Source organism: Nerophis ophidion, linkage group LG12, assembly GCF_033978795.1.
Source record: "Nerophis ophidion isolate RoL-2023_Sa linkage group LG12, RoL_Noph_v1.0, whole genome shotgun sequence".
NCBI lineage: Eukaryota > Metazoa > Chordata > Actinopteri > Syngnathiformes > Syngnathidae > Nerophis > Nerophis ophidion.
The window spans coordinates 31108292-31134817 of NC_084622.1; the positions used below are offsets into that span (position 1 = coordinate 31108292).

Sequence of the window (26526 nt, forward strand, 5' to 3'; positions counted from 1 at the left end):
TTGTCTGTTTTTATGGTTCCTGCCTTAGGACAACAGAGGATATTTACCTATTGTAGCTAATTCTGGCATATTTACTGTGATGCTTTGCTCATATGTTGATCAGTATGCATTGTCCTAATCAAATAAAGCTATTCAATTAATTCAATTAAATTAACACGAAAGTGAAACATTATTTTAGCAGTACCAACAGCGCTTTTGGACATCTGAGATAAGGACTATTCGAGAAAAAGAGCCTTTGCACAGATACCAAGATTCATATGTATAGAGCCATCATTTTGGCTATGCTGCTGTATGCAAGCAAGACATGGACCACCTATAGACGCCACCTGAAAAGTCTTGAGCTGTATCACCAACGTTCTCTACGCAAGAGGTTAAGCAACAGTGGGCGAGATAAACGAACAAACAACAGCGTCTTAGCCAAGCCAACTGTATGACTATTATAGACAAACATTTTCCAAAAACGGCTGCGTTGGGAAAGGGCATTTATTTAACTTATATTATGCATACCTAATCATCGCCTGCCCAAGCACAGGTAAAAAGACACAGGGCGGCTAACGCAAGCGATATAAAGACAAACAGAAGTATAATCTCAAGAGATGCAGCCTCGATGCAGATAAATGGGACTAACTATCTTGCCACATCTTGTATCTGGAGGCATTTAGTTGCTCTAGGCAGCAGCCATCACGTAAAAAGTATATGCCTAAACACCATCAGGAGAAGAAAGAAGCTATTACTGAGTGCCCAGTCTTTTAAAGGACTTGCAAATTTAGGGCTGGCATTGTAAGTCACCTATGCCTGCACAATAGTAAGCATCCATACATTTTCTACCACTTGTCCCTTTTGGGGTCGCTGGAGACTATCTCAGCAATTCAAAATGAATTCAAACTTATGCATCCAATTCTTGTTTTTTAAAATGACTGAATATGTTTAGTTGTTACATCCCATAAAACCAACAATACAAATACATCGTCCAGGGCCCTAAATATATGAGACAATCATTCCCAGAATGGGTGTAAAAAATCTCTGACCAGAATTGTCCAAAAACGGGTTAATTGGGCATAAGTAGGTAAAAGTTGGTTTACAAAAAAATTGCTAAATTTGTTAGTGAAAACAAACACTCCACTTTAAAAAACATGGTTTTTAAAGATATCCGATAAATGCCCTTTCAAATACAAAAACGACAACAAAGATGATTGACAGTTTTTTTTTATAAAATGCAGAGGGGTAGTCACATGTCCGCTTGGGATCAAGGCACACATGCACTTTCTAATTTATTGTAGTGTATCAATCTGATTGAAAATGTCAGATAAGTATTTCAGTACAATATCTTTATAGCTGTAGTTGCAATGGTGTCAAACTGGGTAGTATTATCTTCAACATATCTTTGGTAGCCTTACTTAACTAAATGAGCATGGCAATGTTCTTGTATTGTGTTAAATTATTAGGAAGGTGTGGAAATCTATATGCAATGTAGTGAAGTGTAAGGAAATGGGAGTGCAGGAGAACTCAAAATGTACTTGTCAATTTAGGAATAGTCTTAATGAGAGTGTGTGCGTTAAAGACAGTAACTGTGAGTTATTAGCTGACTTACTCAGTCCTCTGTAATGTGATAGTTGCTGGTAAACTTGTTTCATCCTCTCAATGTTGAGTCTGCTGCCCTCAGCGTGGTTGATCATTGGTTTTGGATAATCCACTCCAACTACACAGTTTGCCGCCTTCTGGATTGACTCAGGGGCATTCCAGGGCTCATATATGTAGCGGTCTGGGTAGTCCTTTAAGATGGGGATATAACGCCTACGGGATGATCATAAGTTAAATGCAGCTTTGGTCAATTTTAAAGCACATCCTGACTTGTGAAAGAAAATGCAGAAATTGAATATGGAAGAAATGCCGACCTGATGTAATCTCCTGTAGGGTCAGTTCTTTTTCCAAAGCCGACAGGACAGTAGCAGTGGAAGAACTGCTGAAAGAAGGCACTACATGACAGCCACATCCAGCTGCCAGCATTTACACTCCAGTCTGCATCGAGCAGCAGCTCCTCAAACACCTGACGGAACAGAAGCACATGCCGTAAGAGTCTCTCCAAGTGCACTGTCCCGTATGCCAAAGTGAACTAATTCTACTGTATGAACAGGTAAACACATTAATTTCATTGTTTTGTTCTACCTTCATGCCACTTTCCCAGCTGATCCATAGGTCCCCCCTGGTGAGGAAACAAGCCACGGCGTGCCGAGCCTGGTGGTGGATCCAGCCTTCCTGTCTGAGCTGGGTCATGATGGCATCGATCCAGGGGAAACCAGTCCGGCCCTCAGCCCATTTGGCAAGTGCGTTGGGATTCTGGTCCCAAGGAATCTAGTGACAAATTTATTTAATATTATCATTTGTAACCAGAGGGGGGGCATGAGGAAACACAAAAAAGTAAGACAGTATTATTTTAAACATCTAACCGTGACATGCACATAATAGCACAGACTAAAACAGCTGTTTATATATACTCTTGTTCGGCATGTATAGGTGTACCCAATGTAGCGACCAGGCAAATCAATAGGTTTATAACGTTCATTTTCGATTATGTCTGCAAAGAAAATAGCAGTGGCAAATATAATTTGTATATCTAAACATTGTACATTTTCAGAAGATAAATTATACTTTTGGAGAGGATCCAATCTGGAAACACCTCCACAACAGACAGCTTGCAGACAGACAAAAAACCTGCTTGTAAATATGGAGCAACATTTTCACAAATTTTACACCACAGCATATCCAATACACATTGTCTGGACCACAAAGAAGTGTGTAAAATTTAGAATGAAATCATCATAAATCCACTTTTTTTTATAAATGTTGCCTGTGAGGTTATTAATAAAGGTTTTATTCATGACAACATAGTTTTGGCTCTGGAACAAATTATTTCAAATATATTACAGTACAGTACAGTACAGTACAGTACAGTGCACGTCAAATATATACTACAGTTGATTGCAGTATATAAAAAGAAATCCCAACAAATTGGAAGTCGACCAGTGTGTTTAGTTTGGATTTTCCACTGTATTGCATTATAATCAAATGACAGGCTCAGACAATACAATTATGCCCACCTGAACACAAATGGGGTTTCCATCCATGCGGTCAAAGTTTGGATTGTTTGTGGCAGCAGTGTAGAAGAATTCCCTCCATAAGAGTTGTCCAAACAAGGACAACGGAGGACTGCATCGCTTGCGGAGCTAATGGTAAATACAAAAAAGAGAGGGCAAATGTGGATTTCTTTGAAGTAGAACAAACACAAAGCCATCAACTGAGGCATTGCCTGTTTGAATTTTAAATGCAGTCTTCAATCATTTGTTTATTCTGTATTTTGCTCTGGTTTCTTCTTATTGCATTTTTATGATTTACAGTATTTACAATCTGGGTATAATCCACCATCCCAAAATGGGAATTCTAGCAATTCTCCCTCGATCAAAAGATTTTGTTCAAGAGTAACGATTGGTGGTACCTTCATGTAGAGCTCCCTGAGGTTGTAGTAGAGGACCCTACAGGACAAGCAGCCGAAACGCAAATAGGGGCTGAGGCCTGTTGTACTTGCATACAGAGAGCACATGTTGCCCCGAGGGTGCTCAAGATTTGCCACCCACACCTAAAAAAACACAAAAAACGTGCACACATTAGCCAATAGTTGGGCATAATAACTCATTGAACAACTAACTGATCATTTCAAATTTGGTTCATTGCATCTAATACGATTGTTGTTCAATCATGTATTGAGGTGCTGTTAATTTATTCTCAACTACCGTAATATGCTGTCTAAAAAAAGCGAATATGACATCAGAACACACCGACTTCCACTATGGCAGCTCTAACTTCAGGTAAAATTATAGTGATTAGGAATTCAAAATATTTAGACAGGATTCTCTTACCCTATTCAAGATAATACGGGAAAAAATTATATTGTTAATTTCATTAAATTTATTACAACATTTAGTTGGATGGCCATCTATATGTTACAATTATTTAATTGCAATTGACTGTATCTAGTCTAAGTCTACCTTTTTGTCCAGATGTTTGTTGAGTCTGTCCAATGCCTCTGACTCTCCTCCACGCCACACAGCTGGCGGCAAACCCTCAGTCCTGAAACCTGGACATATAGTTGCACAAATAAGTTCTAACACATAGCTGACTCCAGATTCTTACATCAAGATGATGTGTGCAAAGAATTGTAAAAACTTACTTATCAATGAGGATGGGTGGTATATAGAGTTTTTAAGAAACATTTCCAAGACAAATGTATCGAAAGAAGTGGTTGTTACATATATGAAGTGTTTTAAATTTAATTTGAACACATTCCAAGTTTGAAGGAATTACAGATATCTAACGGGTATTGTCATATATCCAGAAACTTAAGCCCATGCTGCCCACCCCTACTGAATTAAAAATTCTAATAATTCAACTAATAGCAATACCAGATTTGTGAGTTACACTCGGCCCAATACAAAAGAACAATACATTTAGCCATTAGAGTAAAAGTACCGTCTACCTAATTCTTCCAGAGAAGGTATACTGTAGAGCTGATCATGGTTGTCAGCTATCTTAGTATGACATTTGTCCATCTGCTGTTGGGTGATGGGAGGCAGGGGTCGCCTTGGCAACTCTAGTCTGCTTACAATGGTCTGAAAACGCTTAAAGGTCATTGGAGGACTGTTGTTGTTCATCTCTATTATCCTGCAAGGAAGGAGGAAAATAGAAGGTAATGTAACACTTTAACAGTTTTGTCAAAGGCAAAATTCTAAACAGTGTACAGAACCACCTTACACACTTTAGACCAGTGCTTATCAATTATTTTTTGTCATGACCGCCCTGGGAGACAGAAATTTTCCACGACACCCCCCGCCCCCCTGAATTTAATTACTCTATTACTGTTGAGAAGTTATTTATCTGCACAATGGACTGTGTGAGTTCCATTCTTTATACATGACGGTGATGACACAAACTTCTCTATCTCTGCGCCAACATTAGCACTGTACACATATGTCCCTGTGTACTTACTACTTCTACTGCGTAGAAGAGGTACCCTGTTGATTAGATTGAGCATTGCTGCCACCTCGCTGCATGCTTGTGTATCGTTCTAACATAAATAGTACAGTGTATACACAAAAGATGAAAATGTCCTGTGCTGCTCACAACACCGCTGACACATCATCGCAGGAAGTCCCAATCCACTATTTGAGAAACACTGCTTTAGAGAAAAGAACAAAGTTAATCTTTACATTTGGCTATTGATCCTAAAATCATTTTAAAGTCAAATTTTACTTAACTATTTTGTATTTTTGAATATTAATTATGTTTCTAAGCTATATTTTAATGTATATTTTTAGGTTTTCCTGTATTTTGCTTGTTTTATTGTTTTTATATATTGTACATATTTTTTCTTTAAAATTGTATTACATATATTCTGATTTCAGATTTTTTTAATGCCCTAGTGTGTGAATGTGAGTGTGAATGTTGTCTGTCTATCTGTGTTGGCCCAGTGATGAAGAGGTGATTTGTCCAGGTTGTATCCCGCCCGAATGCAGCTGAGATAGGCTCTAGCACCCCCTGGTTCCCCAAAAGGGACAAGCGGTAGAACACGGATGGATGGACTTATTTTGGTTTCATTAAATAATAATAATATTTTTTTGTTTTTTGTTTACCAGTATTTATTATTTGTTGGTGTTACAGTACTGTCACTTCATATTTGTGAAAGCCTATATATGTGTATAGTTACGTATGTATGTTTGTGCCAAAAATGTGTTTGTGCCAAAAATGTGTTTGTTAGATAAATAAATGTTTTATAATATTACATTAGGATCAGTAAATTAATCAATTCATATATGATAATGACAAGAAAGCGAGATAGTTAATTCATGAATAAGGGGTCAGACTAAATAAGTTTCACTTCTTCCCCCACAATAACAACCTAATCATTTAAATAGTTTATATGGTTTTATTGTGTACCATTTGTCTCTGTATCTTTACTTTATGGAATTGTTATGTCCGAACTAAACTACTACTAATTGTGCTGAGGAAGGTCCTTTTGTCTGCAATATTACAAAATATTCAAAGCATACAAATGTGTAATTGTACTCTAAAAAAACATTAAGTGTGGTTTATATAAGGTGTTGTTTGCATTTCAACATACTTGGCTTATTTCTGTCTTGCCGTTGGGGCTGATAGTGAAGCTTTGTATTTTTAGTTTCTATCTTATACAACCTGAGTGTGTATCTGCCAACACTGGATCCAAGGTTGGTGGATTTGCAGCAGACATGGCTTCTTCCTATTGGTCACTTCACCGTGACAGCTCTGAGCGAACGCAGTAAGCACATGTCTACAAGCACCAAAGTAAAACCCTCCAACTCAGTGAGCACACACAAACGATAAGCTTCCTTCAGCCTCACCCAGCATTATTATGCAAGAGAGAACTAAATTGAGTTCTCTCTGTGTAGCTGAGCAGACATGAGGAGAGGTCTTGCATAAGTGTAATTTTCTTACCCTGCATACTACATATAATCTAGTCCCAGCATTTGGAGAGTAGGTCTAACTTAAAGCAGCATGAGGTGCAATTTTAGCAGGTATTTAAGCACTATGTCACCTCAGAAGCCAACACCTGAACTGTGTTTTCGGTCTTGGATGTGAAATGACAAAAAAGAAAGTAAAATCATTAGGGATGGGTACCTACTGAATTCAGTCGGTACTACCAGGTACCGATTTCGACACATTTGTTGCATGTGACCCCATGTCTGGTTGCAGATTCGGCACTGGCTCAAGTACTTGGCAGCAAACAGGCTTATTTGTAGCGGACTGCCTGGTAATGTTGCAATTCTCCATGACAAAAAAGCAAGTATGTATGATAGAAAGCACTTAAAAATAAGGCTCCATGTTTAAAAATGAACTTGCCCACTAATGTACATTGACTATGCCTTATACTACGTGCTACTGATTTACATGGCGATTTCAACATCTAAATTTGGTATTGAAGACTACATTAAAAAACCATGTTACAATCAAACAGCTACTGTGTAATACATACAATACTTACAGTATAAACACTTCGAACAGCTCAACAAAAGAGAAGAATGGCACATTCAACTTATTGTCAATAGACTACTTCCCGACTACAGCAACACGCCTAGGTCAAACTGAAATGAACGCATACTTGCAAATGACAAGCAGAACTGTAAGAAAACTAAATGAAACAAATGGGTAGCATGGTTATCATTATCAAAACAGTGTTAGATGTTGAATTGAAAACATCGATTTTATTACTAAACAAATTCAAATTTATTAATACATTAACACACACAAAAGTACTGAAAATTGGTAACCAGATTATGATTCCCAGATTAAAAAATGAAAAGGTACCTACACATACCTAGTAATTATTATTATCTTGCAGAAACCAAATAATAGTTAAATTGTATTTTGTGAATGTTTTTTTATTTATTTGGAAATGGCACAAGAAAGGCACAAAAGACTAAAAAGATAGATAGTGTTAGAGGATTTTTAAAATTTCAATATTTCCATTTTTTATATTCTAACAAAAACTTGCATGGCCAGAATTATTCAGTTTATCTGTGTTTGTGCTTATGAATGTGTGTGTGTGTGTCACGCACCTTTCAAGGTTATAGAGGGTATGCGAGTTCCTGACAACAGTCTCCACACCAAATTCTTGGGCCATTTTGATAATGGCATTGTCCCGCTCCTTCCCATACGGCTCTGGATCGTACTCAAACGTCAACCTCGTCATTTTCCATTCCTAAAGAGGGACCAGAAGATTTATATTGTCAACTGAAATTAAAACAGAATTATGAGAGTCATTAATAAAGGTGCACACATTGACTTATATTTCTCCACAAGAACCAGTGTGCTGAATGTAAATACATTTGGTTTCAGGTGTACATTTAATGTAAAGAGGTTTGAATGTATTTACCTTGGCTGCTGTTGTTTTTGTGTCATATAATAGTGGTTCTCAATCATTTTTCATAAAGTACCACCTCAGAAAAATCTTTGCTCTCTAAGTACCGTCATAATGACCAACTATAAAATACAGTAGTACAGTAGGCCAAGCATTCATTGAAAAACAAGGGAGAGGTTTTATTTAACAAGCATATCTAATAATTGTGGTCGCTGCAACATTAGACACAGTTTGAACAGTAACACTGTTTATCCATCCATCCATTTTACAGCGAAATAAAACAGTGTACCGTACTTTAATTAAGCCTGCATACCAAAAGTGGTACATGTATCACAGTTTAAGAATCACTGTTATATAGACATTCATGTTCACAAAAAAGATAATTTTTGAAATTATATCGATGTGGAAAAAAAGTAAATTCATTAGGGCCCAGCAAAAATATATTTCTGACCTGACCAAAACTGTACATGCATGAGAAAATTCTTATAATATCTTCTGACAGGTTAAAAAAACGGGTTCTGTGAATCTGCAGTTCCTTTCCTTACGACAAAATTAGGGTCAAACTCTTTGAATGACCATAATGTATTAAACATTTGTATTAAAAAAAGGCATTAACTAACAAATAGGACCTGATGGAAAAGGGTGATGATTTGAAATCCGTCGATCGCAATTGACCAGTTTATCTTTGGGACCCTACCGGTCGATCGCGAAAATATTAGAAACAAAAATAAAGCATTAATGTGATAGCCGTGACACCCCCACCCCGAAGAGTGAATATCAGAGCCCCCAAAAGCCACGCTCTTCAGCCTCACATCCTCCGCTCTCGACACCGCTGCCACACCCCACTAGCATAGCGGCACATTTCGCCTGCTCGTCTCGCAAACGCGCATTTTATGACGTCCTCAAAAATCATTGAGTTGCAGCTCACTGTTGCAACACATCAAAGATTTTCTTGCATCTTCTGCATGGGAGGAATTGCATTTTGGGGACGCATTATTAAAAAAGGAACCCTCACTTTCTGGGCAGTAATAAACCGGCTTCCTCTCTCCAGCAATGCGATGCTCTGCTGGAGGTTCTGTCACGTCTTCCACAAACTGTAAGGGTTCTGTAAAGGCGAGCAGACCGTCGGGACGCGCCGCAGTCGAGCCGATCGAGACCTGCTTTCATCGAAAACAGAGCCCACCATCATCATCAACACTCGAGTGCAACAAGAAGCTAACAAGCCACATATTAGAGTCTGTGAACATTTCTCCATAGTACGGGTTTTTTTGTTGATTTATATACTAAAGTAAACATTGACATGTGCTAAGGCATTAATATATGATGAAATAAGGTAAAAGCTAAAGAAGGACTTCCCTGTTTATCTCCTCTCAAAAGGTAAAAACCTGCCAGGTGAACAGCTGATTTGACTATTTCTGGTGCTGACGTAACCTGACTAGCGTCCCATATGTGACCATAGCATGAACAAATATAGTACAGAACTAGGCCTACAGTTGCCATAAACGGTTAGCTTAAAAACACCAGCAAAAATTGGGAACACAGCAAGAAACACAATGACAAAAAAACTAAATGTTGACATCAGCCAATAATAAAACCACAAAGTTATACACACACACACACACACACACACACACACACACACACACACACACACACACACACACACACACACACACACTTAAAATTCACACCATGAAACAACTGCAGATATTAATTGAAGATGAAAGACTAATATTCGTTGCAGGAAATCAACGGCAAACAAACTTATCCTTTTTCTCATTAGCATCATGATCCCATCAGCACAGCACTCCTTATGTCAATCAAGTACGGTACTTAACGATGCACGAATAAGTCCAACTTGGATTAATGTTAAACTTGTGGACCCCTCCAAATGTAAAAATGTGATGTGTCTCCAATGTTTTCTTCTTTTAACATCGTGAGGGTCAAATGAAGTGAGGTCACACGCTCTTGGTAATGATAAATGGTTTAAATCTTTTTTTTTAATATTTTTGTTTTGAGTGTATAAAAATGCACTCCATCCCATTTTAAAGATTTGTTTTATGATCACTTTTATATTTGCCTTTAAAATCTTTCAAAGTATGCCTATATCTTTACTAATTCAGGTAAATAAACAGTAGCCTAATGGGGCTCCAGACTATCGCCTAAAACCAACAAGTGCCTTTAGGTCACGTGATTGCAACCCAACTATCCACTTTTATATGTACTATGAACCCAAAAACTTCCATGTACGTACAGTGGGGCAAAATAGTATTTAGTCAGCCACCGGTTGTGCAAGTTCTTCCACTTAAAATGATGACAGAGGTCTGTAATTTTTATCATAGGTACACTTCAACTGTGAAAGATATGATGTGAAAAAAAAAAATCCAGGAATTCACATTGTAGGAATTTTAAAGAATCTATTTGTAAATTATGGTAGAAAATAAGTATTTGGTCAACCATTCAAAGCTCTCACTGATGGAAGAAGGTTTTTGCTCAAAATCTCACGATACATGGCCCCAATCATTCTTTCCTTAACACGGATCAATCGTCATGTCCCCTTAGCAGAAAAACAACCTCAATGCATGATGTTTTCACCCCCATGCTTCACAGTAGGTATGGTGTTATTGGGATGCTATAAACTCAACTCGTCGTGTTTGGAGGAAGAAGAATACTGAGTTGCATCCCAAGAACACCACACCTACTGTGAAGCATGGGGGTGGAAACATCATGCTTTGGGGCTGTTTTTCTGCTAAGGGGACAGGACGATTGATCCGTGTTGAGGAAAGAATGAATGGGGCCATGTATCGTGAGGTTTTGAGCCAAAACCTCCTTCCATAAGTGAGAGGTTTGAATGGTTGACCAAATACTTATTTTCCACCATAATTTACAAATACATTCTTTAAAATTCCTACAATGTGAATTCCTGGATTTTTTTTCACATTCTGTCTCTCACAGTTGAAGTGTACCTATGATGAAAATTACAGACCTCGGTGGCTGACTGAATACTTTTTTGCCCCACTGTTTATATCCGCAAATGGTAAAATAATGAAGGGGGACGGACAGAGACACAATAATTAGATTATGGTTGCTAGCAGTGGAACCTAAAGCTTCTGAGAAATAGCTCCATTTTATGCCCTCAACCTTATCAGTCACACCACGCCACAAGAACAAGGCAGTAGATTGCTATGAATGACCATTGTGTGATGCCACTCAAAGGACATGTAGCTAAAATACAAGTAATTTAATTCCTGGTTGAACATAAAAAAATCATCACTAAAACGAAGTCAAAATAAACCCAAAAGTCTACTTCAGTTACATCAATTTATAAGACCATTTTAATTAGGTTATGAAAACAGCTAGCATAGTTTTTGTGTAATGCTGCTAACTAAAAAATAACTAACAAAATGCAATCAAAACAATATCTCGCATTGACGTCTTTTGGAAAAAAGAGCATCCTTATGCAAAAAATACTCAACTAACACAGGTGTCCCAACTGTCATGAACTGGGCTTTTATTTGGTTTGCTGTCATTGTGTTTACACTCTATTTGCACTATAAGGTCACAACTTATTCAAATTTTTAAGTATCATATTTTATTTACAATACATTACTACTAACCTATGCTATTTATAACCCACTCCATTCATAGCACATACAAATTATGAATAATACTTCCAATTTAACTTATTATGTACACACTATTGTTCTTGTGGTACTCATTGGGCTAAATTTGCGAGCTACCGCACTACATTTTGTGCCATCTCATGTGGGCTTATAAGACAATAAAGTTCTTTGAATCTTTGAATTTCAAGATTGCCACCAAGTAATGGAAACATGTTATTCTCAGACTTAACGTGTTGTCACATGCTGCGAGCTGCATATTCAAACATAATGAGGTAACCACCAGTACAGACCTTAAACAGTCTGGGAAAAACCTCTGCAGGCTGCCCTCGGACTACAAACAATCTGGAGTTGAGCGTTTTCAGACTGCAGTCCAAGTCCTCCAGCGCCTGCAGCAGAAACCTGCAAGGAAACAAGTAAACCGTCACAAAAGAACTGTGCTTTAGAAATAATTGTGCTATTATGCAGAAGAGTAGTGACAGAGTGAATACAGTCATTGTTTGCACTTTCTGTACTGTAGTTTGGTGCTTCAACTACCTTGTATTGTGCGTACCTTTTTATACTTACTATGTTTCTTAAATTGTAATGATTTATTGCTGCATTAAGTCTTAAAGCAAAAACACAGGTGTTGATTGGTGGGAAACAAGCAGCTCAGAAGCTTTAAATGTTAACTCCAGCAATAGGAATCTCCATCCCATCACTGCTTAATCTCATCGTAATATAATGTGGTTGTGTCAGTGATTCAATACTGCTTTAATTTTACTGACTCAAACAATGCAATGTCAATTGTTAAAAAGTGAAATGTTAGAGTTTATTTAGGTTTTACATTTTTTGAAGCATTTTCCCTGTGAGTCTTTAATTTAATGATTACAAAAAATATTGGTGCAGTTTACACTTTCACCGTCTATATCAGGAGCTAAAAAAACTTGACCTTGCATTGTGCGTACCTTTTTATACTTACTATGTTTCCTAAATTGTAATGATTTATTGCTGCATTAAGTCTTAAAGCAAAAACACAGTTGTTGATTGGTGGGAAACAAGCAGCTCAGAAGCTTTAAATGTTAACTCCAGCAATAGGAATCTCCATCCCATCACTGCTTAATATCATGGTAATATAATGTGGTTGTGTCAGTGATTCAATACTGCTTTAATTCTACTGACTCAAACCATGCAATGTCAATTGTTAAAAAGTGAAATGTTAGAGTTTATTTATGTTTTACATTTTTTGAAGCATTTTCCCTGTGAGTCTTTAATTTAATGATTACAAAAAATATTGGTGCAGTTTACACTTTCACCGTCTATATCAGGGGCTAAAAAAATTTGACCAGGGGACGCGATATTATATATATATATATATATATATATATATATATATATATATATATATATATATATATATATATATATATACATCAATATATATATATATATATATATATAAAATCTAAACGGTCTTTTCCTTAAACTGAACAAAAGTCATATGTCCACGGATGTTTATAAACTCTACACTCGGAGTCTAATTTATGTTTCCCCAACAATTTCGCCATTTTTTCCCATAGTGCACTAATTGACTGAAAGATCGCGCACTTGCCGCCTTTGTGGCGCAAGCGTGATGACGTCCCGTTACCGCTGGGAAAATGCCTTTTTAGACAATATGATTTGCTTGAGCGACTAGGAGACCCAATACCAAGCGGTAGAAAATGGATTGATGGATGGGCGAAAAAGAACAGATTAAAAAAAATTAAAAAATACCTTTTTTGTTGTTGTTGGGACTACCCGCGGGCCGGATTTTGGATGCTGGTGGGCCCGTGGGTCGTAGAGTCTATATAGACTCTATATAGACCAAGGGTGTCAAACATAGGGCCCTCTTGTCGAATTAAGCCCACAAACGGGTGGACCGCGGCCCATGTGATAACTTTAAAAATTAGCTGATTTTTTTTTATGAATGAAACTGCTGTTTTATATGTATCCACTGGATGTCACAATAGCAATTTTGATAGGCAAGCACACGGTTCATACCAGGGCCAAGCAAGAGATACAAAGCAAAGCGTGACTGCGACTCTTCTCCCTCGACCCAAACCAAATGCAAAATGGCAGGTTTTAAACACATTGCTATTTGGCAACCTCATGGGCCCAAAATGTATCAGTCAAAAATTAGAAAAGTCAACGCAGAATGTAATTCAACCCTCTTGTTCTACCTCCGTTTCTTGCGGTTTGTTGAGTTAGCACTAAATTAATATGTAGACATGACAAGTGAGGTTTTTGAAAACTACAAAAGTTTCCATCTATTTATTGTGTATTTTGTTCTATCCCAGATAGGCTGTGATTCAAGGTTTAATCCTGGCTTTGTAAAATACACTCAGACGAAGTCAAAGTTTATTGTGTTCTTTATTGTGTTTTTAAAACTCCACCATTTTTTTTCCACATAATTTTCAACAAACTTGAAGTGTCTTGTCAAGAGGATTATTTGTGATGTGTACATGTTCAGAATGTACTTATTCTATTTCTGGCCAAAGTAAAACAAAGGAAACAACCTGAAGTTGTCTTTATTTTTAAGTTATCATGCCATGATTTTACTAGTTCGGCCCACTTGGGAATATATTTTCAGTACAGTACAGTGCTTTCAATTTCTCTAATTAAACTTTGATAATATTCAAAAAGAGCAGCAATAAGTGGTGGCCAAATGCAGCAAAGGAAATCATACTCAGTGGCCTAGTGGTTAGAGTGTCCGCCCTGAGATGCTGATCGGTAGGTCGTGAGTTCAACCCCGGCCGAGTCATACCAAAGACTATAATAATGAGATCCAATACCTCCCTGCTTGATACTCAGCATCAAGGGTTGGAATTGGGGGTTAAATCACTGAAAATTGTACCCGGGCACCGCTGCTGCTCACGGCTCCCCTCACCTCCCAGGGGGTGATCAAGGTTGATTGGTCAAATGCAGAGAATCATTTTTGCCACACCTCGTCTGTGTGTGACAATCGTTGGTACTTTAAACAAATCTGCAAATAATTACGCTGTTTTTGAAATTATATCAGGGGTCAAATGTTCCGGGATACAAACTTACATATCATATTAGGGCTGGGCGATATTGGCTTTTATTAATATCGCAATATTTTTATGCCATATTGCGATATACCATATATATCTCGTTATTTTTCCTTAGCCTTGAAAAAACACTTGATGCATATAATCACAGCAGTATGATGATTCTATGTGTCTACTTTAAAACATTCTTCTTCATACTGCATTAATATATGCTACTTTCATTCTCTCGCGGGTGACTTTTTAAATGAAATAACATATTAGTAGTGTTGCTACCTTTGGCAGCAACATTTCTGCTGCAGACTTTGCATATTGCTGTTGTCTGCTGAATATCTTCCCGCTTGAAGCCAAACCACCGCCAGATGATGGACCCCCTGCTGTTTTTTAGGAGCATTAATTGTCCTTCCTCCATTTGTGATCAGTTTCGCACCTTCTCTCTCTTGTATTGTCACAAGGTCCGCTCAACTCTGCTTGAACGACCTGCCTCAGCTAACGTTAGCCATGCTGCTACCTCTCTGCTCGGCGAGAGCGTATGACGCTACACGCGCGACAGTATGTGACGTATGTAAGAAGGTGGGCTTGTTTTACATCTCTGTGAGAAGGTGAGACTGATTGATTGATTGATTGATTGATTGAAACTTTTATTAGTAGATTGCACAGTTCAGTACATATTCCGTACAATTGACCACTAAATGGTAACACTCGAATAAGTTTTTCAACTTGTTTAAGTCGGGGTCCGCGTTAATCAATTAATGGTAAAGACAAGAAGGAGTGAGAAACGCCTGTAGTGTAATGCCCGCAGCTGAAAGCAACTGCGTGATAATGTATACGCGAATATTACGATATAGTCATTTTTTATATCGCACAGACACAAACCCGCGATATATCGTTAATATCGATATATCGCCAAGCCCTATATCATATCATTACATATCTATAGTCCTACTCTCACCTATGGTCATGAAGTGTGGGTCATGACCGAAAGAATAAGATCGCGGATATAAGCGGCCGAAATGAGTTTCCTCAGAAAGGTGGCTGGCATCTCCCGTAGAAATAGGGTGAGAAGTTCAGTCACCCCAGAGAGACTCAGAGTAGAACCACTGCTCCTTCGCTTGGAAAAGAGCCTGCTTAGGTAGTTGGGGCATCTCGTGCGGATGCCTCACGAGTGTCTCCCTAGCAAGGTCCTGGTTGCACGTCCCACTGGGAGGAGACCCCGGGGCAGGCCAAGGACCAAATGGGGGAGGGATTACATTTCCTCTCTGGCTTGGGAACACTTTGGGATCCCCAAGGAGGAAGTTGCTAATGTTGCTCTGGAGAGGGAAATCTGGGGGTCTCTGCTGGAGCTGTAGTCCCGGTTGAAGATGGATGGATGGATGAACTTACATAGCACACTTTTATGCGTATATTTTACAGAGAAGTAATAAAACAAATTGTGCAATTAGAAAGCATCAGCCCTGCCATAAGATGGCGACTTGTCCAGAGTGTACAACGCCTTCCGCCTGATTGCGGATGAGATAGGCTCGAGCAACCTCAAAAGGGACAAGCAGTAGAAATGGATGGATGGATAGAAAGCATCATTGCCAATGCCTTCCAAAACAACGAAACCATGAAATCCATCCATCCATCCATTTTCTACCGCTTGTCCCTTTCGGGGTCGCGGGGGCTGCTGGAGCCTATCTAAGCTGCATTCAAGCAGAAGGCGGGTTACACCCTGGACAAGTCGCCACCTCATATTACGTTTATAGGCTTTCTGGGCGATTGAACAACAACAACGCCTAGTGGTTCATCAATTAATTCACATCTTCTCTGCTGGTGGAATACTTTTCAGCAAGGCACTCAATCTATTACAGTGTTTTTCAACCTTTTTTGAGACAAGGCACATTTTTTTCCATTTAAAAATCCAGAGGCACACTCCCAGCAGAAAACGTTAAAAAATTAAACTCCACCAGGTCCTCCTCGTGCCTTATTTTGAGTTTGTTGGTGTTTTCCTGTGTGCAGTGATTTAGTTCTTGTCTTGTGCTGTTATTTTGGTGTTTTTCTGTAGCAGTTTTTTGTCTTCCTTTGAGCGCTATTCCCCGCACCTGCTCTGCATTTGCAAGCAAGGCTATTGAAGTTGTTGCTATTCTTCTTTGTGGTGACATTGTTGATTGCCATGTCATGCACTGATGTACTTTGTGGACGCCATCCGTCTCTGCTCCACGCGCTGGAAGTTTTTGCTGTCGTCCAGCATTCTGTTTCTGTTTACTTTGTTACCAGTTCAGTTTTACTGTCATTTTTACATAGCCATCCCTATGGTTTATTGCCTTTTCCTTTTGTTCATTTTTGGCTTAAGCGTTATATACCTTTTTTTACCTGTGGTCTGCAAATTGGGATCACAGCTCTACAGCCAACTTCTACACTGCACGGACACTAAGGAACGGCACAGTATTTACAGATTACATTTATTCATTTGCAAAAAAAACACATTTTTTTTGGACCAATTAGGTGAAGTTGCATCATTTCCCACGGCACACCAGACAATATCTAACGACACATACGTGCCGCGGCACAGTGGTTGAAAAACATTGCTCTATTACATAGCTTTTTAACGTTATATAACGCATTCGATTGGACATATTTCAGTATAGAGACGATAAGAAAACGTGCCGATATCGGAATTATTGCGTCTTTGTAAACAAATTGAGTGTATTAAGAATCTGTCCGATATCATATAGCGGCACATTTTAACAATAACCTTTTTCAAAACATTATTATATAATTCAGGTCAGAGGGTTGAAAAGTAGGAATTTAATGAATAAGTATTTTCAAATCACCAGTGAATAGTCGCTTGAAACAGACAACATCATACTTTTATATTTGCTCTCAAGTGTGAGCTAGCATTAGCTAACTAAGTGACCATTAGGAGGCCTATATCCTAAACTCCAGATGCAGCATATCTATAACCTATGTAATCATACAAAATCCGGGTTTGTGTGAATATAGACGTTGCAATCAACAAATGTAACATTCAGAAGTAAAACTTGAGTGTAGCAAACCTCCATCGGTTGATTCCCACGTTAGCAGCGCCGGCGAACCAGGGGTCCAAGATATAAACACAACGCACGGTATCCGCTCCGTTGAGGGCCTCTTGCAACGCCGGATTATCGTGTAAACGAAGACATTTGCGAAACCAGTGCACCGAATTCACCACCATTATTGCTTTTTACTCCATCCGAGGGGTCAAATCCACGGTTGACGGTGAAAACGATACCGGAAAAAGGGTGGAAAGGGGATAAATCCGACGAAAGACCCTTACAGTTTACTATAGCTGTCAAAATAGGAGCGACTTGGAAGGAGGCGGGGACAAGACCATGTAGGCGGGGCATGGGTGCACCCAGCTTCGCTGATTGGCTGTCCATAAATTATTTACAAGAAAGTCAAAACTTGATTGGTTTGCGAGAATACATCGGTGGACTGGTGGAAAAAGACCAGTAACATATTATAAAACAGTGGTTCTCAACCTTTTTTCAGTGATGTACCCCCTGTGAAAATTTTTTTTTATTTCAAGTACCCCCTAATCAGAGCAAAGCATTTTTGGTTGAACAAAAGAGATAAAGAACAAAAATACAGTACTGTGTCATCAGTTTTGATTTATTAAATTGTATAACAGTTAAATATTGTTCATTTGTAGTGGTCTTTCTTGAACTATTTGGAAAAAAAGATACAAAAATAACTGAAAACTTGTTAAAAAATAAACAAGTGATTCAATTATTTAAAAAAAAAATCTACAAATAGAAGTAATCATCAACTTAAAGTGCCCTCTTTGGCGATTGTAATAGAGATCCATCTGGATTCATGAACTTAAACATTACTTCACAAAAAAAAAAAAAAAATCTTTAACATCAATATTAATGGGACATGTCCACAAACAAATCTAGCTGTCAACACTGAATATTGCATTGTTGCATTTCTTTTCACAGTTTATGAACTTATATTCATATTTTGTTGAAGTATTATTCAATAAATATATTTATTAAGGATTTTTGAATGTTTGCTATTTTTAGAATATTTTTGAAAAATCTCACGTACCCCTTGGCATACCTTTAAGTACCCCCAGGGGTACGCGTACCCCCATTTGAGAACCACTGTTATAAAATGTCGGAAATGTTCACTACACTGACCATGTATTCCACCTACACATACAGCCATCTATAAAAATGCATATTTTGGTTTGATTTTGCAAAAAATAGGCTGTTATTTTTTTTTCTGAAGCTGACAGTCCTATAATTATGTATGGACATACTGTTAGTGCATGCGCCTCACAATACAAAGATCCTGGGTTGGATCCCCGGGCATAGGGTCTTTTGTCTCCAACTTCCTACCACTTCCAAAGACATGCACCTGGGGATAGGTTGATTGGCAACACTAAATTGGCCCTAGTGTGTGAATGTGAGTGTGAATGTTGTCTGTCTATCTGTGTTGGCCCTGTGATGAGGCCGTTACTTTTCCAGGGTGTACTTCGCCTTCCGCCTAAATGCAACTGAGATAGGCTCCAGCGACCCCCCGCGACCCCAAAAGGGACAAGCGGTAGAAAATGGATGGATGGATGTGTGAATGTGAGTATGAATGTTGTCTGTCTATCTGTGTTGGCCCTGTGATGATGTGGCTACTTGTTCAGGGTGTCGTCGGCAATCACTCGAAACAAGTTTGATTGTCCTCCTGTAGGTGGGATTGCCTTCAGGAGAACGCCTGTGCGGGGAATCTTTTAAAGTGGGCAGACTGGTGCACAGACAGCCACCACACTGTCCTTGGCAAAAAGAAGGCCAGGGTCCAATGGCATGGAGACCAAGACAATTGGTGGCTCATGTTAGCTGCAGCCTTCTTCCGCCTTTGTGACCGTTCTGGAGCTTCTATGCAACCATCATCCGCCCACTCCGTCGTTGTGGGGAGCTGTATCCGGTGGCAAGGGAAACCCAGGACGACCGGCACTTTCTCACAGCTGCAGGAGGCCGCCGGAGCTCCGATCTGTCGGAGGACCGCCTATGGTGCGCTTACCTGCACCTGCTTTTCTCCCAGGGTGTGCTCCCTTAGCCTTTTGTCTTCCCAGACTAACACCCCGCCTTCCGCCCGAACGCAGCTGAGATAGGCTCCATCATCCCCCGCCACCCCAGGTGAGGCATAGATACTTTTGGTGGTTTTTTTCTTCTTTTTTTTTTACTTGAATTCATATGTGAAGCTCTAATCATTGTTGATTTAAGTTGCACATTAGAATAACAGGAAAAAGAATGGAGTAATTCGCTTTCATAAAAAAGTTATCATAATGATATTACAATATGATAAATTGGTCCAAAAAGTATTTGATAAAGTTGTTTTTAAATACTTGTTGGTCCCATTTGCTTTTAACAAAATAAATCAAGTATTGTGAGTGTATCTTACCTTTCTATATTTGTATCTGATGCAGCAATAGCTATCCTCCATGAAAACATACTTTGTATGATCACATTCATTTTGTCCTAAAGTTCAGTTTAGAGAAGTATTTAATCTTGGATACAGTATATAATCCTCCATATTGGCAAACACATTCATTTAATCCAATTTCATTCCAAGCAATAAAACAATATTTTTGCATCTGACAAAAAACACCCACAGACCCTGGCTTACTCTAACAAAAATAAATGGGTTGTACTTGTATAGCGCTTTTCTACCTTCAAGGCACTCAAAGCGCTTTGACACTACTTCCACATTTACCCATTCACACACACATGGAGGGAGCAACCATGCAAGGCGCTAACCAGCACCCATCAGGAGCAAGGGTGAAGTAACACAACGGACATGACGAGGTTGGTTCTAGGTGGGGATTGAACCAGGGACCCTCGGTTTGCGCACGGCCACTCTTCCACTGCGCCGCGCCACGCCGTTCCTAAAAAATGCCATGTTTGTTATAAATACAGTTTAAAGAAAAAGGAAAAGAAAAAAGGCTGGCTTCCACTGGAAAGAACTGTTTCCGCCATTTTGACAATGAACATTTTTAAAATATACACCCACACCAAGATCATATAGAAAGCATAGAGCAGGGGTCACCAACCTTTTTGAAACCAAGAGCTACTTCTTGGGTACTGATTAATGCGAAGGGCTACCAGTTTGACACACTCTTACATAAATTGCCAAAAATAGCCAAATAGCTCAATTTACCTTTAATAAAAAAATATCTCTGTCTCTCTCTCTCTCTCTCTCTCTCTCTATATATATATATATATATATATATATATATATATATATATATATATATATATATATATAAATGGGTATTTTTTCAGTCAGTCATTCCGTCGTACATTTTTTTTCCCTTTACGGAATTTTTTTGTAGAGAATAAATGCTGAAAAAAAACACTTAATTGAACGGTTTAAAGGAAGGGAAAACAGGAACAAAAATAAAATAAAATTTTGAAACACAGACTCTTTGAAATTCAAATTTCAACCAAAAAAAGAAGAGAAAAACTAGTTAATTTGAATATCTTTTTAAAAATTAAAACAATTATTTATCGAACCTCATTAGTAATTTTTCCCGATTAAAATTAATTTGAGAATTTTGATGACATGTTTCAAATAGGTTAAAATCCAATCTGCACTTTGTTAGAATATATAACAAATTGGACCAAGATATATTTCTAACAAAGACAAATCATTATTTCTTCTAGATTTTTCAGAACAAAAATTTTTAAATAAATTTGACTTGGAAATAAGATTTAAATTTGATTCTACAGATGGTGTAGATTTGCCAGAATATTTTTTTTGAATTTTAATCATAATAAGTTTGAAGAAATATTTCACAAATATTCTTTGTCGAAAAAACAGAAGCTATAATGAAGAATTAAATTGAAATGTATTTATTATTCTTTACAATAAAAAAATAAATTTACTTGAACATTGATTTAAATTGTCAGGAAAGAAGAGGAAGGAATTTAAAAGGTAAAAAGGTATATGTGTTTAAAAATCCTAAAATTATTTTTAAGGTTGTATTTTTTCTCTAAAATTGTCTTTCTGAAAGTTATAAGAAGCAAAGTAAAAAAAATAAATGAATTTATTTAAATAAGTGAAGACCAAGTCTTTAAAATATTTTCTTGGATTTTCAAATTCTATTTGAGTTGTGTCTCTCTTAGAATTAAAAATGTCGAGCAAAACGAGACCAGCTTGCTAGTAAATAAAAAATAAAACTAAAAATAGAGGCAGCTCACTGGTAAGTGCTGCTATTTGAGCTATTTTTAGAACAGGCCAGCGGGCTACTCATCTGGTCCTTACGGGCTACCTGGTGCCCGCAGGCACCACGTTGGTGACCCCTGGCATAGACCAAAAGAGAAATATTCAAACCTTTTTTATTTTATTACTTTGTTTTTGAACATCTCATGGCAACACTAAAGTGGCCCAAGTGTGTTGGCCCTGCGATGAGGTGGCGACTTGTTCAGGGTGTACTCCGCCTTCCGCCCGAATGGAGCTGAAGTAGGCTCCAGCACCCCCCGCGACCCTAAAAGGGACAAGCGGTAGGAAATGGATGGATGGATGGTTAAGCCTTTTACCCTCCTAGTAGCAAGGTGAGGCACTGCCTCACTTGTCTCCCTTGACTGGTAAATACATAGTGTATAGCCCCCTAAGTCAAGTGTAACCAAAGTCTGGCAAAGGGGCCATTTTCGGTCACAGCACATTATTTAATTACCCATGGCATTTGAATAAACCTAACATCAAATCATATTTTGACCTGCATTTGCATGCGCTCCGTCCAGCTGTATAATCTCTCGCCATACAGCAATATATGATATCTTTCTTTTACCTGACTGCTTTTTTTTTTTGCTGCAGTTGTTACATATACTGTAATATTGTACACGGCAATTGAGATTTGTTATATATTGTGTATATTGTAAAGAAATATTATATATCAGTATATAGTATATACTGCATATATAATACGTCAATATTAAATATATGTTGTATTTTATATTGCTACTATGGTAATGTTTTAGTCTACTTTATACCTGCATTATCCTTTCCATCCTTACCCTCTCCATCCTTTGTAACTGAGCTACTGTGTGGAACAATTTCCATTGTGGATCAATAAAGTTTGTTTAAGTCTATGTCATTTATTTGGTTTTATTGTGCAAATAAGTAAAAGTGGAGAACATCAAGGAAAGTGGGCTTACTTGGTGGGAAAACAATCTGATCAAATCCCCTTCATTCATTCGTCGTGGTGGTGGGGTGGTGGGGGAGCTGGAGCCTATCCCAGCTGCACTTGGGCGAAAGTCAGGGTATATTCTGGACAAGTCAATTAAATCCCCATAAATATTAAAAAAATATTGTATTCAAATCCAACTTAAATAATGTCTCGTAAAGTGCTCCACATGTTATAAAAAAAACTATCAAAATCAATGTACAAACAAACAGAGCTAAAACACGGCTGGCTAAACAGAGAAACAGAATTTTAAAAAAAGCACTATTGAGGCCCCTCCATGGTGATTGACACCAGCTGTCGTTAGTTTACAATCAATTAGGAGGTGCAAGAGTCCCTTAAAAAGGAGCTCTCTGGGTTTACAACAGTACTGCAGACAGGCTCCTGTGGAAGTTTCATGGTGGTTGGGCAGCAGGTAAGAGAATCCATGCATACACGTCTTGATTTACATGTGATTTCTTCATTGCTTTGCTTTGTATTACTGCAACTTTGGGGTTTATTTCTGTTCATAGTTTAAACAGTTAGTTCTATTGTGGCAGGCAGTGGTCTTCATTTGTTTTAAATGTGAGGAACGGTTGCAGAAAATTAAATGACACGGTGCGCTATCATGTCTAACATCTGACATTAAGAGCACTCTGATGTGATTTCAGGAGCTTGGCCAGGGTACTGTGTTCAGCTTGTGCACAAGTTAGATGAGCAATTGTATGACTAAATACGCCTTGCAAGCTTTAATGATGGGTGACAACTTTTAGATTGACTCAAAAATGTATTTGAAAGAAAAAAAACACAGCATTGTCTACTGCACAGCTGTCTGTAATGTTTAATGGAATTGTGCAGTTTGTAAAATTATAGCTGCCCATCACATACTCTAATTAGAACTCTATCACTAAATTGGAGAAATTGCAGTAACACAGTTGTATGGAAATTGAGTCTTAAAGGGTATGTTTTCTGTTTACAGGCATATCCAGAAAACATCTACTGAGCCAAAATGTGAGTAACTTGGCTGCTATGATAAATATCATGTTAATTTGCCCGAATGCATTTTTTTCCTTTTGTCTATACAGGATGTGGATTTCTTGTTTACTGCTTGGAAGCATGTTCTGTAATATCTTACAAAAAGGTATGCTGTGTAAATCTTAGTGTTTTTTCCTTGTACTAAATAGTGTTTTAATTGTTCCAGATTATGGCTCCTATGCTGCTGTTGTCCCAGTACCCTACCAGTCTTCCTCGGGATATTGGCGAGAAGGCTCTTCTGCTCCACATCAGTTTCATGCTCATCCTAGCAGTTATGGAAGCCAAAACATGTATGACGCAAACAAGTTTCAAAGTGGCAATGCTGGTTTGTGGGAAGGGCATCCTGCTCACTCTAGTGGGTACAATGGCGTTCCAGCTGGTAGCAATGATGGTTCAGATGGTCATGTGTGGCATCACTCCAATGGGTTTGTGCAACCTTCCGCGGAGGAACAATGGCATGCTACTGCTGGTCACAGTACCAAAGATGAGGTCTCCAAGCCGGTCTTCAGTGATGTCTCCGGTCTGACGCCAGTCTATGCTTTTGACTCTCGCTCAAGATATCAGCGAGGAAGAGCTGTGTTTGCTCAAGCACATTACGTCCCTGGGGAGCCCAAGTTTCCCTTTTGGCCAGTATCCAGAAATGTCCGCAAAACCTATTGGAAGAATCCTGTTAAATATTGACACTTCTGAAAAGATTTTGCAGGTAAGCCTACAACTGCCCTAAAAAGCACTGTAATATTGACTCGTTTGTTTTGCAGACCTGGTGAGGACTGACTGCAGCTTCTGTTCTGAGGATTTTCTTGGAATACAGTACATCCTAATAAAAACTAAAAACATGAATTTTGAATTTTTTTTATTTTGAATTGAGACAAAACTAGCTCTAATCGGTTTTTTTAAATCAATCAATCTTTACTTATATAGCCCTAAATCACTAGTGTCTCAAAGGGCTGCACAAACCACTACGACATCCTCTGTAGGCCCACATAAGGGCAAGGAAAACTCACGCCCAGTGGGACATCGGTGACAATAATGACCCAGTGGGACGTCGGTGACAATGACTATGAGAACCTTGGAGAGGAGGAAAGCAATGGATGTCGAGCGGGTCTAACATGATACTGTGAAAGTTCAATCCACAATGGATCCAACACAGTTGCGAGAGTCCAGTCCAAAGCGGATCCAACACAGCAGCGAGAGTCCCGTTCATAGCGGAGCCAGCAGGAAACCATCCCAAGCGGAGGCGGATCAGCAGCGCAGAGATGTCCCCAGCCGATACACAGGCGAGCAGTACATGGCCACCTGATCGGACCGGACCCCCTCCACAAGGGAGAGTGGGACATAGAAGAAAAAGAAAAGAAACGGCAGATCAACTGGTCTAAAAAGGGAGTCTATTTAAAGGCTAGAGTATACAAATGAGTTTTAAGGTGAGACTTAAATGCTTCTATTGAGGTGGCATCTCGAACTGTTACCGGGAGGGCATTCCAGAGTACTGGAGCCCGAACGGAAAACGCTCTATAGCCCGCAGACTTTTTTTGGGCTTTGGGAATCACTAATAAGCCGGAGTCCTTTGAACGCAGATTTCTTGCCGGGATATATGGTACAAATCGGCAAGATAGGATGGAGCTAGACCGTGTAGTATTTTATACGTAAGTAGTAAAACCTTAAAGTCTCATGGGGAGACCCGAAAATAATACGTTACAGTAATCGAGACGAGACGTAACAAACGCATGGATAATGATCTCAGCGTCTTTAGTGGACAGAATGGAGCGAATTTTAGCGATATTGCGGAGATGAAAGGCCGTTTTAGTAACTCTTTTAATGTGTGACTCAAAGGAGAGAGTTGGGTCGAAGATAATATCCAGATTCTTTACCGTGTCGCCTTGTTTAATTGTTTGGTTGTCAAATGTTAGAGTTGTATTATTAGAGTTCGGTGTCTAGCAGGACCGATAATCAGCATTTCCGTTTTTTTGGCGTTGAGTTGCAAAAAGTTAGCGGACATCCATTGTTTAATTTCATTAAGACACGCCTCCAGCTGACTACAATCCGGCGTGTTTGTCAGCTTTAGGGGCATGTAGAGTTGGGTGTCATCAGCTTAACAGTGAAAGCTAACACCGTATTTGCGTATGTCACCTAGCGTAAAATACTACACGGTCTAGCATGTAGATGTAAAAGGGTGGTTGGAGGGGTGTGGTGGCCATAACCGTCACCCCTTAGCTTGGAAAATGCTGTTCTCATAGGACTTTAACACTTGACTCCAAATGTAAGGATCTGGAAAAGTTTTTCAGTTTTTGTAGCAACGAAATCCTGACTACAGCGTGGGCTTTGCAATGGGTAATGTACGCAGTCGTTTAGGCTGCTACAGGCCTGTGAATGGGTTCAATCCGGACTGCGAGATGAGTTTGCCAAGAAAAAAGGATTCAATTTTTAACGAAAGAAACCTGTCCTAAATGTCTACTGGATGTTACAATAGCAAGTGTAATCCATATCACGTGATTCTGACATTAAGAACCCTCTGTATTGGCTGCCGCTACAGCACTGGATCAAGTCATCAGCTGCTCGTTTGCTGTAGAAACTTTTATTTATTTTTTATTTTTTTTTAAACTCAAAAATTAATGTTAAGGCAAAGACTAAGTCAACGTGACTTGTCTTTGAGTTCTCTGCTGCTCAATTGGTTAGTTGTGCGACGTGCGCCCTGAACTCCATGTTTCC

The 26526-nt window shown here is 38.7% G+C and overlaps 1 protein-coding gene and 1 long non-coding RNA gene across 3 annotated transcripts in view; one reads left to right on the plus strand and one right to left on the minus strand.

Annotated features, from left to right (window-relative positions):
• The window catches only part of cry2 (cryptochrome circadian regulator 2), a 23161-nt gene extending 5206 nt beyond the window's left edge, over positions 1-17955 (minus strand). The window contains exons 1-10 of one of the 2 annotated variants that reach the window (XM_061917362.1): positions 17645-17955; positions 11859-11967; positions 7644-7786; positions 4532-4716; positions 4044-4132; positions 3494-3634; positions 3099-3224; positions 2167-2352; positions 1896-2047; positions 1592-1794 (exon numbers count right to left, since the gene is read on the minus strand). In XM_061917362.1, coding sequence (XP_061773346.1) covers positions 1592-1794; positions 1896-2047; positions 2167-2352; positions 3099-3224; positions 3494-3634; positions 4044-4132; positions 4532-4716; positions 7644-7786; positions 11859-11967; positions 17645-17802 — 1492 coding nt within the window. In that variant the 5' untranslated portion in view covers positions 17803-17955. The remainder of the gene's footprint in view (positions 1-1591; positions 1795-1895; positions 2048-2166; positions 2353-3098; positions 3225-3493; positions 3635-4043; positions 4133-4531; positions 4717-7643; positions 7787-11858; positions 11968-17644) is intronic. The other variant, XM_061917361.1, reaches the window with a different exon arrangement.
• Positions 17956-23137: 5182 nt separating this feature from the next.
• Positions 23138-24133, plus strand: LOC133563810 (uncharacterized). The gene is made up of 4 exons (XR_009809122.1): positions 23138-23221; positions 23765-23796; positions 23871-23926; positions 23987-24133. It is a non-coding gene; the product is annotated as an uncharacterized LOC133563810 (long non-coding RNA).
• Positions 24134-26526: the final 2393 nt, after the last annotated feature.